Here is a 15,603-nt window from a genome sequence, read left to right on the forward strand (position 1 = left end):
AATAGACAGGTGTCTCTGTCAGATGTCTTGTATCTGAGTGACACAGGTAAACTGAGAATGAAACACAGGTTGGAGTAGACAGGTGTCTGTATTCAAGTATCACAGGTAAACAAATAGATATGTCTTGGAATCTGAATGTAACTAATATAGCAAAGATAACTGTCTTGGCAACTAAGTGTGATCTGTAATCAGGACTAGTAGACCGATCATCTAATAAGTATTACAGCCACAAATAAAAACATACAGGTCACAAGTAAACAGACAGTTGTCTAGGTATAAAATTGTCAAAGGTAAACATAGATAAGTATCTAGGTAACTAAGTATCACAGGTAGACATCAACAATGCCTAAATATCAAAGTATTAAAGGAAAACATAAACAGGTGTCTAGATATCTAAGTATCACAGGTAATTATAGTTAAGTGACTGGATATCTAAGCGTCACAGGTAAACATGGACAGGTGTGTAGCTATCTACGTTATACAAGTAAACATTGACAAGTGTCATGGTATCTTTCGTGATGCAGGTAAATGTAGAAAAGTATGTAGGCATCTAAGTACATATTACAGGTAAATATAGACAGGTGTCTAGGTATAGGACATGACTAAACATTGATATGCGTTGATTTACAGGCTGGACACGACACGTGTAGAATACATCATTCCCCTACGTGAGAGTTTCTCCTTGCCATTTTTGTGGGTACAGGTAGCTGCCACCTCATTCTACTTCAGACCAAGCAACAACCCTACTAAAGATGTAAGTTGTCTATCCTTTTCTTTGAAAAAATATCAATATATAAAAATATAAAAAGATTTTGACATACCGGTATTCAATTGTGTACTGTATACATTTTGTATTGAGGCAATACATTCTAACAAATTTAGATTGTAACCATTAACACAGTTGAACAAATGTTATTCTCATAAAGTTGCCGCTTTGTTTGTCCATCCATCAGTCAGTCTATCCCCTCATTTTGTGGCTGGAGCATAACTTTGCCTTAAGTTAAGCAAAGGTCATAAAGTTGTTGAATACATTACAGTATTGTTGCCCTTTGTTGAAAGTTTATGTTCAGAGCATAACTTTGTTTTCAATTAAACTAGGAAAATGCAACTCGGTGTATATCTTTGTCAAACTTAAAATCATGTGCAATGTACTCAATTCAGTGCCCAAAATCCCTTAATTACAGAATTATTGCCCTTTGTAAAAATTGTAGGTACAACAAAAACCGTTTTCGGAAGCAGAATGAATAATTCATTAAGTTCATTTTTATACTATTTTTGTTACATTTATCAGAAACATTCAAACTGCTGTAAACAATTTTCAGTATTGCCAACACTTGATTCCCCAGGGTCAATCCAATATTTACACTACTATGAATGACTCATCTGTTTGACCCATCAGGTTATCAGATAACCCACATTTTACCTGGCTTTGGAACAGTTTTGGAACACCTTAAGATTTACCACTGTCAAAGGTTATTGAAAGGCACTCCGATACCAGTAGTCTTGCTCAACCAGACACTTAGTTGTCTGTATACCTTCTTACACTGTGATCAAGTGTCTGATTGAGCTAGACAAGGATATTAGACATTATGTAATGAGAGAGGGACAGAGAGGCTTTTCCTGCATAAAGGATGGGTAGTTTCTTATATTTGCAATTTAATTGTTAGTTCAATTTGTTTTGCAGTCATAGACATTTCTCAAACATAGCAATTGTGGCCAGTGGCTACATTATTCTGCTGAAGTCAGCATTGCGATTTAGTGAGATACATTCCAGTTAGTATAAGAATATTTTGTATATTGTAACCTGTCTAAATCTACAGAAACTATCTGTAGCCCTGTATGTAGTCAGTACCTACCTATTTTTATACCTAATTGTTACCTGTCTATGTCTACAGAGACTATCTGTAGCCCTGTGTCTAGTCAGTACTTACCTATTTTTATACCTAACTAATTGTTACCTGTCTATGTCTGCAGAGACTATCTGTTGCCCTGTGTCTAGTCAGTACCTTCTTGTTTGCCTTGGGATGGCAGTTCAACCAGTTCATCATTCTACTCCAGTCATTTTCCTTGTTTGGCGTGTGGATTTTAGACCTTGTTCCCCCAAAGAAGGTAAGAGCAATGGAGAATTTTGAGACATTAATAACATTAGCTCACCTTGGCATCCTGTTATCTGTCTAGTGACAACTTCTTCTCAATAACTAAAGTGCCAAGGGTCATGATATTTTTTGTGGAAAAAAATGATTTGACCTCTGTTCAAAGTCACTGGGATCAAAGATGTTAAAACCTTTAAACAACTTTGTATGGTTAACCAAAATAGAATCATTGTATTTAACTGCTAGACTTTCCGGGTGAAGCCTGACAAAGTTTTTGAAAACTTCCAAAATCTTTCTGCTCCTATAACAATAAAAGTGTTTTGACTTTATTCGGTCTGAAGCTTCAAAAGTTACAATTCAAATTAGTTTCAGAGAAATGCTTTTTGAAATCAGAAGGCGTTGCCCTATGGGGCAGAGGAGATAAATTTTTTCACCTTCCTTTTGTAATGGGAGTATCATTGTTCATTTTCTGTAGATAAGAGATTGTAACTAAATTTGATCCGTTGTAAATTTGGGTTTTTCAACTAAATCTATGAAATACCATTAGTGTTACTACTTCTGCTACACAGGGCCAAAACCCATATTAGGGAAATATAACATTGTAAAATTATTGGTAATTTCTTGGTAAATGGTGCATGCCCTCTAGAATTATTCTGATCTATGTAAATACTTGTTTGTTGACTGTAGGTTCGAATGATGCTTTATATCGAGGCTATTTCCCTATTGATGGTGTGCCTGCTCCAGTTCATCAACAAAATGATACTTGGGTCCTTCGTGATGAGTTTCATACCAGCAGCTCTGCTCCTTATGTATATAAAGGTAAGAGACCAGCAGTACTGCTCCTATGTATATAAAGGTAAGACACCAGCAGCACTGTTCCTTATGTATATAAAGGTAAGACACCAGCAGCTCTGCTCCTTATATAGATAAAGGTAAGACACCAGCAGCACTGTTCCTTATGTATATAAAGGTAGGAGACCAGCAGCACTGCTCCTTATGTATATAAAGGTAGGAGACCAGCAGCACTGTTCCTTATGTATATAAAGGTAAGAGACCAGCAGTACTGCTCCTTATATATATAAAGGTAAGAGACCAGCAGTACTGCTCCTTATATATATAAAGGTAAGAGACCAGCAGCACTGCTCCTTATATAGATAAAGATAAGAGACCAGCAGCATTGTTCCTTATGTATATAAAGGTAAGACACCAGCAGCACTGTTCCTTATGTATATAAAGGTAAGAGACCAGCAGTACTGCTCCTTATGTATATAAAGGTAAGAGACCAGCAGCACTGCTCCTTATGTATATAAAGGTAAGAGACCAGCAGTACTGCTCCTTATATATATAAAGGTAAGAGACCAGCAGTACTGTTCCTTATGTGTATAAAGGTAAGAGACCAGCAGCACTGTTCCTTATGTTTATAAAGGTAAGACACCAGCAGTACTGTTTCTTATGTATATAAAGGTAAGAGACCAGCAGCACTGCTCCTTATGTATATAAAGGTAAGAGACCAGCAGCACTGTTCCTTATGTATATAAAGGTAAGACACCAGCAGCGCTGTTCCTTATGTATATAAAGGTAAGAGAAGGGCAGTACTGTTCCTTATGTATATAAAGGTAAGAGACCAGCAGCGCTGTTCCTTATGTATATAAAGGTAGGAGACCAGCAGCACTGTTCCTTATGTATATAAAGGTAGGAGACCAGCAGCACTGTTCCTTATGTATATAAAGGTAAGACACCAGCAGCACTGTTCCTTATGTATATAAAGGTAGGAGACCAGCAGCACTGTTCCTTATGTATATAAAGGTAAGACACCAGCAGCACTGTTCCTTATGTATATAAAGGTAAGAGACCAGCAGCACTGTTCCTTATGTATATAAAGGTAAGAGACCAGCAGCACTGTTCCTTATGTATATAAAGGTAAGAGACCAGCAGCACTGTTCCTTATGTATATAAAGGTAAGAGACCAGCAGCACTGTTCCTTATGTATATAAAGGTAAGAGACCAGCAGCACTGTTCCTTATGTATATAAAGGTAAGAGACCAGCAGCACTGTTCCTTATGTATATAAAGGTAAGACACCAGCAGCGCTGTTCCTTATGTATATAAAGGTAAGAGAAGGGCAGTACTGTTCCTTATGTATATAAAGGTAAGAGAAAGCGCTGTTCCTTATGTATATAAAGGTAGGAACCAGCAGCACTGTTCCTTATGTATATAAGGGTAAGACACCAGCAGCTCTGCTCCTTATATATATAAAGGTAAGACACCAGCAGCACTGTTCCTTATGTATATAAAGGTAAGAGACCAGCAGCACTGTTCCCTATGTATATAAAGGTAAGAGACCAGCAGCACTGCTCCTTATGTATATAAAGGTAAGAGACCAGCAGCACTGTTCCTTATGTATATAAAGGTAAGAGAAGGGCAGTACTGTTCCTTATGTATATAAAGGTAAGAGACCAGCAGCGCTGTTCCTTATGTATATAAAGGTAGGAGACCAGCAGCACTGTTCCTTATGTATATAAAGGTAGGAGACCAGCAGCACTGTTCCTTATGTATATAAAGGTAAGACACCAGCAGCACTGTTCCTTATGTATATAAAGGTAAGAGACCAGCAGCACTGTTCCTTATGTATATAAAGGTAAGAGACCAGCAGCACTGTTCCTTATGTATATAAAGGTAAGAGACCAGCAGCACTGTTCCTTATGTATATAAAGGTAAGAGACCAGCAGCACTGTTCCTTATGTATATAAAGGTAAGAGACCAGCAGCACTGTTCCTTATGTATATAAAGGTAAGAGACCAGCAGCACTGTTCCTTATGTATATAAAGGTAAGACACCAGCAGCGCTGTTCCTTATGTATATAAAGGTAAGAGATCAGCAGCACTGTTCCTTATGTATATAAAGGTAGGAGACCAGCAGCACTGCTCCTTATGTATATAAAGGTAGGAGACCAGCGGCATTGTTCCTTCTGTATATAAAGGTAAGAGACCAGCAGCACTGTTCCTTATGTATGTAAAGGTAAGAGACCAGCAGCACTGTTCCTTATGTATATAAAGGTAAGAGACCAGCAGCACTGTTCCTTATGTATATAAAGGTAAGACACCAGCAGCACTGTTCCTTATGTATATAAAGGTAAGACACCAGCAGCACTGTTCCTTATGTATATAAAGGTAAGACACCAGCAGCACTGTTCCTTATGTATATAAAGGTAAGACACCAGCAGCACTGTTCCTTATGTATATAAAGGTAGGAGACCAGCAGCACTGTTCCTTATTTATATAAAGGTAAGACACCAGCAGCACTGTTCCTTATGTATATAAAGGTAAGAGACCAGCAGCACTGTTCCTTATGTATATAAAGGAAAGAGACCAGCAGCGCTGATTCTTATGTATATAAAGGTAGGAGACCAGCAGCACTGCTCCTATGTATGTAAAGGTAGGAGACCAGCAGTACTGCATCTTGTAGATATAAAATTAGATACATTCCCAAACCTGTTTTTCTCCATGTTGAATTTCAGGAAATTAGATTGACTAAAACAAATAATACAAATTATACTATTAATATTACAAATATTGTTATTCAGGGTGATGACATGAAACTTTGCAGTATACCTTCACGGATCTTCAAGGTCATATCTTATAGCACGGTGGTGTTGATGTTGATGGTGTCCATCAACTTAGCAGTGAAGGTGAGTTTTCTTGATCTCCTATCATTCACAATGGAAATATTCCTCCACTACAAATACCAAACACAAAATGATGAAAGCTCTGAAAAACTCCAATTGGTGACAGATTTTTTTGCAAATTTTTTTAAAGATCATTTTGAGAATCCATGAAGTTTCCGTTAGAAAGTGAGTTAGTAAAAGCTTTTATCAATGTGAAGTTAAAATTTGGAATGCTCAAAATTCTAAAATTGAATAAGTCACAAGTGAATGGTAGATTTCAATACAAAATATATACTGTAGGACCAAATAATGAATCATACAGTTTCCTTCTTCTTAGAGTCATCGGTGATGCTATGGGCCTAAATTGTTGAAAATTAGGAGGTAACTGAATAGGATCCAGATTGGTTGAAATAAGTGTCGAAAACCTGAAGGGGTTGATGAACTATCTCCAAAATTTCATAAATTTCACAAAAATGAAAATTAGAAGTAGAAATGGTAGGGAAAGAATGATGAGAGAACATGAAAAAAAATGCCATACTTTTCCATGTACATGTTGCATCAGAATACTTAGATGAATACCAATGGAAAGTTTTAACTATGTGAATGATTAAACAAGGGAAATTTAAGCAAGGCTGTTGACAGATTACAACCAGACTTTAAAAAAAGCATGAAAGTTGCTGAAATAAATCTCATTGATAAACTTGAATACAGGAAGAAGGAAATGCAGATGCAGGCATCATGCTCATCAGAAGCAATAACTCATTGTGTTTAACTCCTAGCTCTAAATATCACAGGATGGGGCATCCTATGCAGTTGTGACAATAAAATATTTTTGAATTTTATTTTACATTTGAAGGTTTTGATCAACGTAGAAGCAGATGAACATATATACAAATTTGTGCTGTCTAAATTTGGAATTGGAAATCCTAGGTATGTGTATCTTGTTTTTCTTCCAAAATAGAAAAATTGTCAGACATTTTTTATCATTCTTTAGTTCATGTTTTTTTATACATAGTAGTACATGACAAGTGATTCATGAAAATCATTGAAGGATAGATACGCTGGTTCTTAACTGTAAATATCTTCAACCACACAGAGACTACAATGTAACCAAACAGGTTACATTATCAATTACAGAAAATACAATGTAACCAAACAGGTTACATTATCAATTACAGAAAATACAATGTAACCAAACAGGTTACATTATCAATTACAGAAACTACAATGTAACCATACAGGTTACAGTATCAGCCATGAAGTTTATGATTAGCTAGCATTGTTTAGGAGCTAATTTTGATATAACTTTATCAGAGGTGTTGTGGTATATATTTACAGAGACTTTGATTCACGGATATATCTTTGTCTGGAGGCGTTTCATTTCCTGCCATTTGATACATACGAGAGATTAACAAAAGGCATGGTTTTCCCCTTCTATGTGGCTACACATGTGATCCTGCTTATAGTCCTCTGTGTGGCTGTTCTACAAAACTGGAGGTAAGGTTTGCTGATTATTGTACAGATGTGAATTAATTTCATATTCAGTGATAACAGATCCTGTCAAGCATGATTGACATTCCATACATCTTACATACTTCTGTCCAGTTAGATGTATATGTATTGTCTATGGATGGCTCTATATCAATATCAGGCTCCCTATACTGTTATCCAGATTATAAAATTCGAACATATTTATCATAAATAGTTCTAGTTTTCTGATTCATATTTTTGGTTTTCAGTAATCATGTGCATGATGCAACTGTGAAAGATACTGCCAGTACAAAAAAGTCCCATCTTCTTAGTAACAGACCAGAACTGGCATACCATACAGGTAAGTATCATCTCCTTAGTAACAGACCAGAACTGGCATACCATACAGGTAAGTGTCATCTCCTTAGTAACAGGCCACAGCTGACATGCCATACAGGTAAGTGTCATCTCCTTAGTAACAGGCCACAGCTGGCATACCATACAGGTAAGTGTCATCTCCTTAGTAACAGGCCACAGCTGGCATACTATACAGGTAAGTGTCATCTCCTGAGTAACAGACTAGAGCTGGCATACCATTCAGGTAGGTGTCATCTCCTTAGTAACAGGCCACAGCTGGCATACCATACAGGTAGGTGTCATCTCCTGAGTAACAGACCAGAGCTGGCATAACATACAGGAAAGTGTCATTTCCTTAGTAACAGGCCAGAGCTGGCATACCATACAGGTAAGTGCCATCTCCTTAGTAACAGGCCACAGCTGGCATACCATACAGGTAAGTGCCATCTCCTTAGTAACAGGCCACAGCTGGCATACCATACAGGTAGGTGTCATCTCCTTAGTAACAGGCCACAGCTGGCATACCATACAGGTAGGTACCATCTCCTTAGTAACAGACCACAGCTGGCATACCATACAGGTAAGTGTCATCTCCTTAGTAACAGGCCACAGCTGGCATACCATACAGGTAAGTGTCATCTCCTTAGTAACAGGCCACAGCTGGCATACCATACAGGTAAGTGTCATCTCCTGAGTAACAGGCCACAGCTGACATACCATACAGGTAAGTGTCATCTCCTTAGTAACAGGCCACAGCTGGCATACCATACAGGTAAGTGTCATCTCCTGAGTAACAGGCCACAGCTGGCATACCATACAGGTAGGTGTCATCTCCTTAGTAACAGGCCACAGCTGGCATACCATACAGGTAGGTACCATCTCCTCAGTAACAGGCCACAGCTGGCATACCATACAGGTAAGTGTCATCTCCTTAGTAACAGGCCACAGCTGGCATACCATACAGGTAAGTGTCATCTCCTTAGTAACAGGCCACAGCTGGCATACCATACAGGTAAGTGTCATCTCCTGAGTAACAGGCCACAGCTGACATACCATACAGGCTATTACTCTGGTAATGTCATCAATAAAATTGGATACCTTAGGGGATTTTAATGAAAGATGATGTGTAGGTCAAGTATGATATGTTTCAGGTTCATAAGGTCAAGGCCAATGTTAATGTTACTATTTGTAGAAAATCACCCAATTCATTGATATTCCAGTTGCTCTTTTCTCAAGAAATTGTGATCAAACTTATACACAAAGGTAGACAAGTTTCTGTTTCTTGGTTCCATGGTTAGAGTCACCATTATTTTTAACCCTGGTATAGAAAATCTTCGACTTACTAAACATTATTCTAAATCAGTGATGTTACTCTACTAACTTAACTTTTTATGTAACACAAATGTCATTATTATTAGAATGTCTTAAATACTCCTTACAAAAATTTACCAAGCAATGATACTTCAATGAGAGCAAAAGGGTTCATGACCTTTAGACTTTGTATTGTGATTATGTATTCAAACTTTTCCATTCTTTGTCTCTATTTGCAGTGCAGGCAGTGTTTTTTGGATTGCTAGCCATGTCTACATTGCGTATGAAATATCTTTGGACACCTTACATGTGTATACTGGCCAGCTTCGGGATCAGTGACTACCGTATGTGGAGGTCTGTCCTGGCTCACCTGAAGACACAGGGCATGATGGTAAGCTTCCTGCGTAGAGACACCACTTATTAGTGTGTATTTTTATATTTGATAAGACTGTCTTGTCACAGTTTGGATTCTATTTTTTTTTCTTAGTCTGGACAGGTAAATCCATACTTTTCCTTGGTGAGAGATTTCTTTGTCTCTTTCTAGGATTGAAATAAAATACACATGCTCTTTGCATGTTCTGAAAAAAATTTAAGTGACAACATTGTCATTTATGTGAGGTCACACAGATACATGTACACTAGTTCATCTGCTACTGAAATCTTGTGTTATTCTAAAAACAGAAAATCCTGTGTTATTGTCAAGATTGAAACTCATCTTGATCCACAACTTATAAATAAAATGTATATTAAATATCATGAGTATAATTTTATTTGATCATTTATTGGCATGTACACTACAATTACATTTTGCATGATATTAAATCACAATGTTTGAAGCATCTGAGGCAGGACCCCGTCATTATTCATACTTCATCCACATGTTATTGTTTAAACATAATACACTTGTCTTGCGCTTGGACAAGGAAAACAGGATAAGAGAAAAATAATCATTCTGTTGTACCTGTAGGGATTTTATTTGGGGGGTTAAAATTACACAGTTGTCCCAGTTTGGGCTAGTTCAAAGGTTATAAGCTTTGCACATTTCTATGAAATGTTGTTTATGTATACATGCAAAAAGAGGTTTTCATTCACTTGAGAAATGTTCGCTGGATATTCTATTTTGAGATGTCTGTTATGACCGAGAAAGTAGCAAAATTAAACCTCCCATGAATATTACCAGCTGTAGAGTAATAAAATCTCTTGTTGGCAGTTATAGTAATGCCAAATATAGAAAAGAATTCAATTACAACACACATTACCTTCTCTTTCATAGTGTGGGGTTATATAGTACTTGGTGTTTGTGTACCAATAGCAAAAACATTGTGAATGAGACATCTCATGACAACTCTTAACATATTCAATTTACAAACCCTCAATCTAGACTATTCATTATTTATACCAAATAAAAATCATGTTAGGATAGCAGACAGTGTTAGTGTATGTGTTACAAGAGAAGATCCAGTTATTACATGCAGCGATCGAAGTGTGCGTGTCATTTGTGTATGCTTTGCACCGAAAACACATCTGAAGTGCAATATCTCCTATAAAAAATATACAATAAAAAACCTTGAAATTAACAATATCCTTGATTAGAGCTTGTGTTACCTCATTAATGAGGTTAAAGTCTTTTATTTTCTGTGGTGACGAAACTTCAGGATTGTGATAATGTATTTGTGTTCCTATTTCTGATATAGTTCCCTGAATACATGCAAGGTGCCTCTTGTGCATTGCCTATTAAGCTATGTACAGAGACAAGTGAGAGTTATGGTGTTAAAGCAACAAAGTGACAGTTTAAAACATGTAAAAGTACACAGACCACAACAGTAGGATTGTGTGAACAGGAAATGACAAATTGTATGTCAGTCTATGCTACCATCTCTCAAGATTTCATTGGTATGCAGTTGGTAATAGATATATTTGGCTAAGGTGTTAAATGGTCTCTATATATATGTAGAGGGAAAGTGCTATGGTCACCATTTCAGGGTAGGGGGGAAGAGTAAGGCCTTGTGGTGGTATTATCACCATGTCTGGGTAGAGGAAAAGTTTGAGACCTTGGGAATGGTTTGGTCACCTTGTCTTGGGTAAGAAGTGTAAGGCTCTAGAGTGGAAGTATGAGGCCGTGGGATGGTATGGTCACCATGCCTGGGTAGAGGGGATGTGTAAGGCCTTTGGGAGGTTTGATCATCTTGTCTTGGTTAAAAGAAGTGTAAGGTTTTCGAGCGGAAGAGTCCATGGGGTGGTATGGTCACTATGTCTGGGTAGAGGGAAAGTGTGAGACCTTGGGGATTGTTTGGTCACCTTGTCTTGGGTAAGAAGTATAAGGCCTTGTGATGGTATGGTAACCTTGTCTGGGTAGAGGGGAAGTATAAGGCCTTGTGATGGTATGGTCACCATGTCTGGGTAGAGGTGAATTGTGAGATCTTAGGGTGGTATGGTCAAGGTATCTGGGTATAGAATTGTGAGACCATAGGGTGGTTTGGTCACCATGTCTGGGTAGAAGGGATTTGTGAGACCTTAGAGTGGTATGGTCAAGGTGTCTGGGTAGAAGGGAAGAGTGAGACCTTTGGATGGTATGGTCACCATGTCGAGGTAGAAGGGAAGTGTAAGGCCTTGTGATGGTATGGTCACCATGTCTGGGTAGATGGGAAGTATAAGGCCTTGGGGTGGTATGGTCACCATGTCTGGGTAGACGGAAAGAAAGAGACCTTGGGGTAGTATGGTCACCATGTCTGAGTTGACGGGAAGTATAAGGCCTTGGAGTGGTATTACATCTCTGTGGGCAGAGAAAATGTAAGACAGCCAGTGACATTTGTTTCTGGTCTTCGATTCAATAATGAAAACTTGAATGAGGTGCGGATGTAATGACAAGGAAGCCTATTATATGTCTTGTTTAAGTATGGATAAGGTGTCTCACAGCATCAGCTGCAAAATCAATATATCTTCTGAGGACTGAAATCACCCGTCTGGTCAGACATTATAAAGATCACTTAGAGATTCTGGAAAAGTCAACCGTATGTTAATTGTTTAAAAGATTTGATGACTCTCTAATCTTCTGTTTGGTTTATGTTGAAGATTGCTCACTTTTTTGTTTGTGTAAGCTTATCTTAGACAATACCCATGTGATTTCTTTTTGTGTGGTAACTGTCCAAATGTTGTGTTGGAAACATTTCTTTTGTTCTTCCCATCTATTTGTGTGGTAAATATCCAGTTGTTGTGATGGTAACAATAATTCAATCTTGATATCTATTTGTATGGTTAATGTACTGATGTGGTTTGTTTGACAGGTTCACTCTGACTTGTTTGATAAGCCAAAGGTTTACTTATGATCTATCACTATAGACATATACTAAATATCTTAATCATTGTTAGATTAAGGACGATCTTTTATCACTGGCCACATTTTTTTCAAAAGTTAGAGTTCTGACAAATTAGATGCAGGGATCACTTACAATTTTAGTGTAGGTAAAGGATCAGGTGATAAATGTATGCACAGTGTACATTGTGTGAAGGGTTAAATTTCCTGACTGGTGTTTGTTGTAATGAAGACAATTTTACCAGACGCTTACATCAGATAACAAGTATTGTTAGCGATTTGCTTGCTTACAACACGTGTTTATTGCTGTGATAAGACTGTATAATTATATTACTGGGGTAGGAGACTTCAGGAGGATCAGTAGGACTTTTGTTATAGACAGTCTGCTCGCCTCCAGACAGGAACTACTGGTTTACCATATTTAGATTGTTTGGCCTCGGGGGCTATATGTAGAGATCAGATGTAATTATTACAGTTCAGACTGTGTCGCTCATACTTCAAATTGTATATGTAAGCTTCTGTCTGGCTTGTAGGCAGGGGGGAGGGGGGAATAGAGAAATATCTACATTACACACTAGACAACCACTATAGTAACCATTGCTGATTTTTCTCTCATTCTTGAATATACGCCCATGAAATATGGTGTTAGAACTATAATTCACTCATCACTTCAAATTATGTACATATTGAATTTTCGTTTAAATATTCTTTCACGAAACCTGGTTTTAGAATTGTACTAAAGGTAAAATGTGATCCTGATTTGTTTCTATTTGTCAGTTTGTTTGGGGCAAACTTTACCATGAATGTACAATGATTTACAATACAGTAGCATTTTTTTACTGTCAAGACACTGCAGTGTTATACACTATTGGAAAAATCTTCAATCTTTTGTGTACGTCCAACATTTTACAAAGGGTAAGGAGGTGTGGGGCTTATGGTGTCATCCATGTAAGTCTGTCACATTCAAATCAGTGTCATATCTTCAGAACCCCTCAACACAGCTTTAGTTCCAATTTATCCTATATTTTTCTAGCACCAAGTTCTACACCTTATCACATTAAAGTGGACATCAGTCAAAGTTATAAGGTCAAAGATCACATTTGACAATTTATGGAAATTTTTCAAACACGGTTACTTATATGGTGGTGAGAGCATTCACTTCTTATGGATATTTTCGAGTTTCTGACTTTAATGAAATTCTCAGAATGAAATGATATATCTGAGACCAGAAAGATCAAAAAGAGGAGATATTTACTGACAATTATTGATAAATATAACAGAAAGATCAAGAAGAGGAGATATTTACTGACAATTATTGATAAATATAACAGAAAGATCAAGAAGAGGAGATATTTACTGACAATTATTGATAAATATAACAGAAAGATCAAGAAGAGGAGATATTTACTGACAATTATTGATAAATATAACAGAGTCAGTTGTGCTCTTACTTTGAAAATAATGAATGATTAATTTTTTTCTACAGGTGCAGATCGTACGACATTTGGCCACTCTGATTGTCCTAGCTGCCTTGTTAGCACTAGTGAGTACTCACCTGGATTTCCACTCAAGGGAACATTTATAGTATTATTGTATATTATTGACAATAAGCCACGTAGATGACAAATACAATTGATTGTAAACATTGTACAAGATGATAATCAAACTGTGGTAAAAATACATTTCATTAATTATATTTTGATTTCAACTGAATTGTCATTTTCGGTATCACCACTTTATTATTACAGTTTAATATCTATTTTGTAAAATATTTACCACTAAGTGTATGTATGATTAATGTATAGCTTCGCTGAGCTGTCAAGTTGGTTGTTATTGAACATATTGTTTGTCAGTTGTCAGATGAACATTGCTGGTTGTACCATATAAAAGTCTATTTATGAATTTACCCAATAGTTGAACCAACCTGAAGGAAATGCTTCAAAATAAATTTTGTATCTAAATACTTCTTTTGTTTATGTTTCAGGCTCTTCCTCCTGTTTTCAAAGAACTAGAAGACCTTAAAGAATTCTGGGACCCAGATACTGTTCAGCTCATGGAGTGGATTAAGTTAGTGTCAATCAGAGTAGTAAAATACTAGCCTGTCTCTATCAGTATCACCCTGATTAAATACTAGCCTGTTTCTACATGTATCGCCCTGGTAAAATACTTGCCTGTTTCTATCAGTATCACCCTGTTTAAATACTAGCCTGTTCCTATCAGTATCACCCTGGTAAAATACTTGCCTGTTCCTATCTGTGTCACCCTGGTAAAATGCTAGCTGTTCCCATCAGTATCACCCTGGTAAAATACTAGCTGTTCCTATAAGTATCATCCTGGTAAAATACTAGCCTGTTTCTATTAGTATCACCCTGGTAAAATACTAGCTGTTCCTATCAGTATCACCCTGGTAAAATACTTGCCTGTTCCTATCTGTGTCACCCTGGTAAAATGCTAGCTGTTCCCATCAGTATCACCCTGGTAAAATACTAGCCTGTTCCTGTCGGTGTCACCCTGGTAAAATACTAGCCTGTTCCTATCAGTATCACCCCGGTAAAATACTTGCCTGTTCCTATCAGTATCACCCTGGTAAAATACTAGCCTGTTCCTGTCAGTATCACCCTGGTAAAATACTAGCCTGTTCCTGTCAGTATCACCCTGGTAAAATACTCGCCTGTTCCTATAAGTATCACCCTGGTAAAACACTAGCTGTTCCTATCAGTATCACCCTGGTAAAATACTAGCTGTTCCTATCCGTATCACCCTGGTAAAATACTAGCCTGTTCCTGTCAGTATCACCCTGATAAAATGCTGCCTTGCTGCTATTGGAATTTCACCCTGTTGAATCTCTAGCCTTTTCATGTCATAGTGTAACCCTGATGAAATACTGACCTGTTTGTATCAGTATCTCCCTGGTAAAATACTAGCCTATTCCTATAAATGTCATCCTTTTAATATACAAGCCTATGCCTATCATTATGCTACACTTGAACAATGCCAGCCTACCCCAGGTACCTATTTCCATTGACTCCAATAGGGAAAATGTCTCTTAAGCTCAGTCACTATAGGAAGACAGGGGTGCCCTGAATATTTTGTTGCTAAATATATTATGATCAATAATATAAACATGTTCGCCATTCTTACAGAAAAGAGACCCCTAAAAAGGCAGCGTTTACAGGAAGTATGCAGTTACTGGCCGGAGTTAAGTTATGTACTGGTCGCCCTATCACAAACCATCCCCACTATGAGGACAAACATCTACGAGACAAAACTAAAGATGTTAGTATGATAAGGTTTTTGTCAACAATCAAAAGTTTGGTATGGTGAGAGTAAGCACACAGAAATTTGTTGTAAATTAATTAAACTTCAGCAAAAACTTAACATACGGTAAAATATTGT

General features: G+C 37.3%; 1 protein-coding gene across 1 annotated transcript in view; it reads left to right on the forward strand.

The window, feature by feature from the left end:
• The window catches only part of LOC132547958 (probable C-mannosyltransferase DPY19L3), a 45,991-nt gene that overhangs the window by 22,060 nt on the left and 8,328 nt on the right, over positions 1-15,603 (forward strand). Inside the window, exons 5-15 of the mRNA XM_060211775.1 lie at positions 631-754; positions 1,975-2,109; positions 2,781-2,912; positions 5,676-5,780; positions 6,613-6,686; positions 7,095-7,253; positions 7,496-7,587; positions 9,134-9,285; positions 13,694-13,750; positions 14,192-14,274; positions 15,351-15,483. Coding sequence (XP_060067758.1) covers positions 631-754; positions 1,975-2,109; positions 2,781-2,912; positions 5,676-5,780; positions 6,613-6,686; positions 7,095-7,253; positions 7,496-7,587; positions 9,134-9,285; positions 13,694-13,750; positions 14,192-14,274; positions 15,351-15,483 — 1,246 coding nt within the window. The remainder of the gene's footprint in view (positions 1-630; positions 755-1,974; positions 2,110-2,780; positions 2,913-5,675; positions 5,781-6,612; positions 6,687-7,094; positions 7,254-7,495; positions 7,588-9,133; positions 9,286-13,693; positions 13,751-14,191; positions 14,275-15,350; positions 15,484-15,603) is intronic.

This window comes from Ylistrum balloti, unplaced genomic scaffold (assembly GCF_031769215.1).
Source record: "Ylistrum balloti isolate Yb309-2 unplaced genomic scaffold, AGI_CSIRO_Ybal_v1 Utg369990, whole genome shotgun sequence".
NCBI lineage: Eukaryota > Metazoa > Mollusca > Bivalvia > Pectinida > Pectinidae > Ylistrum > Ylistrum balloti.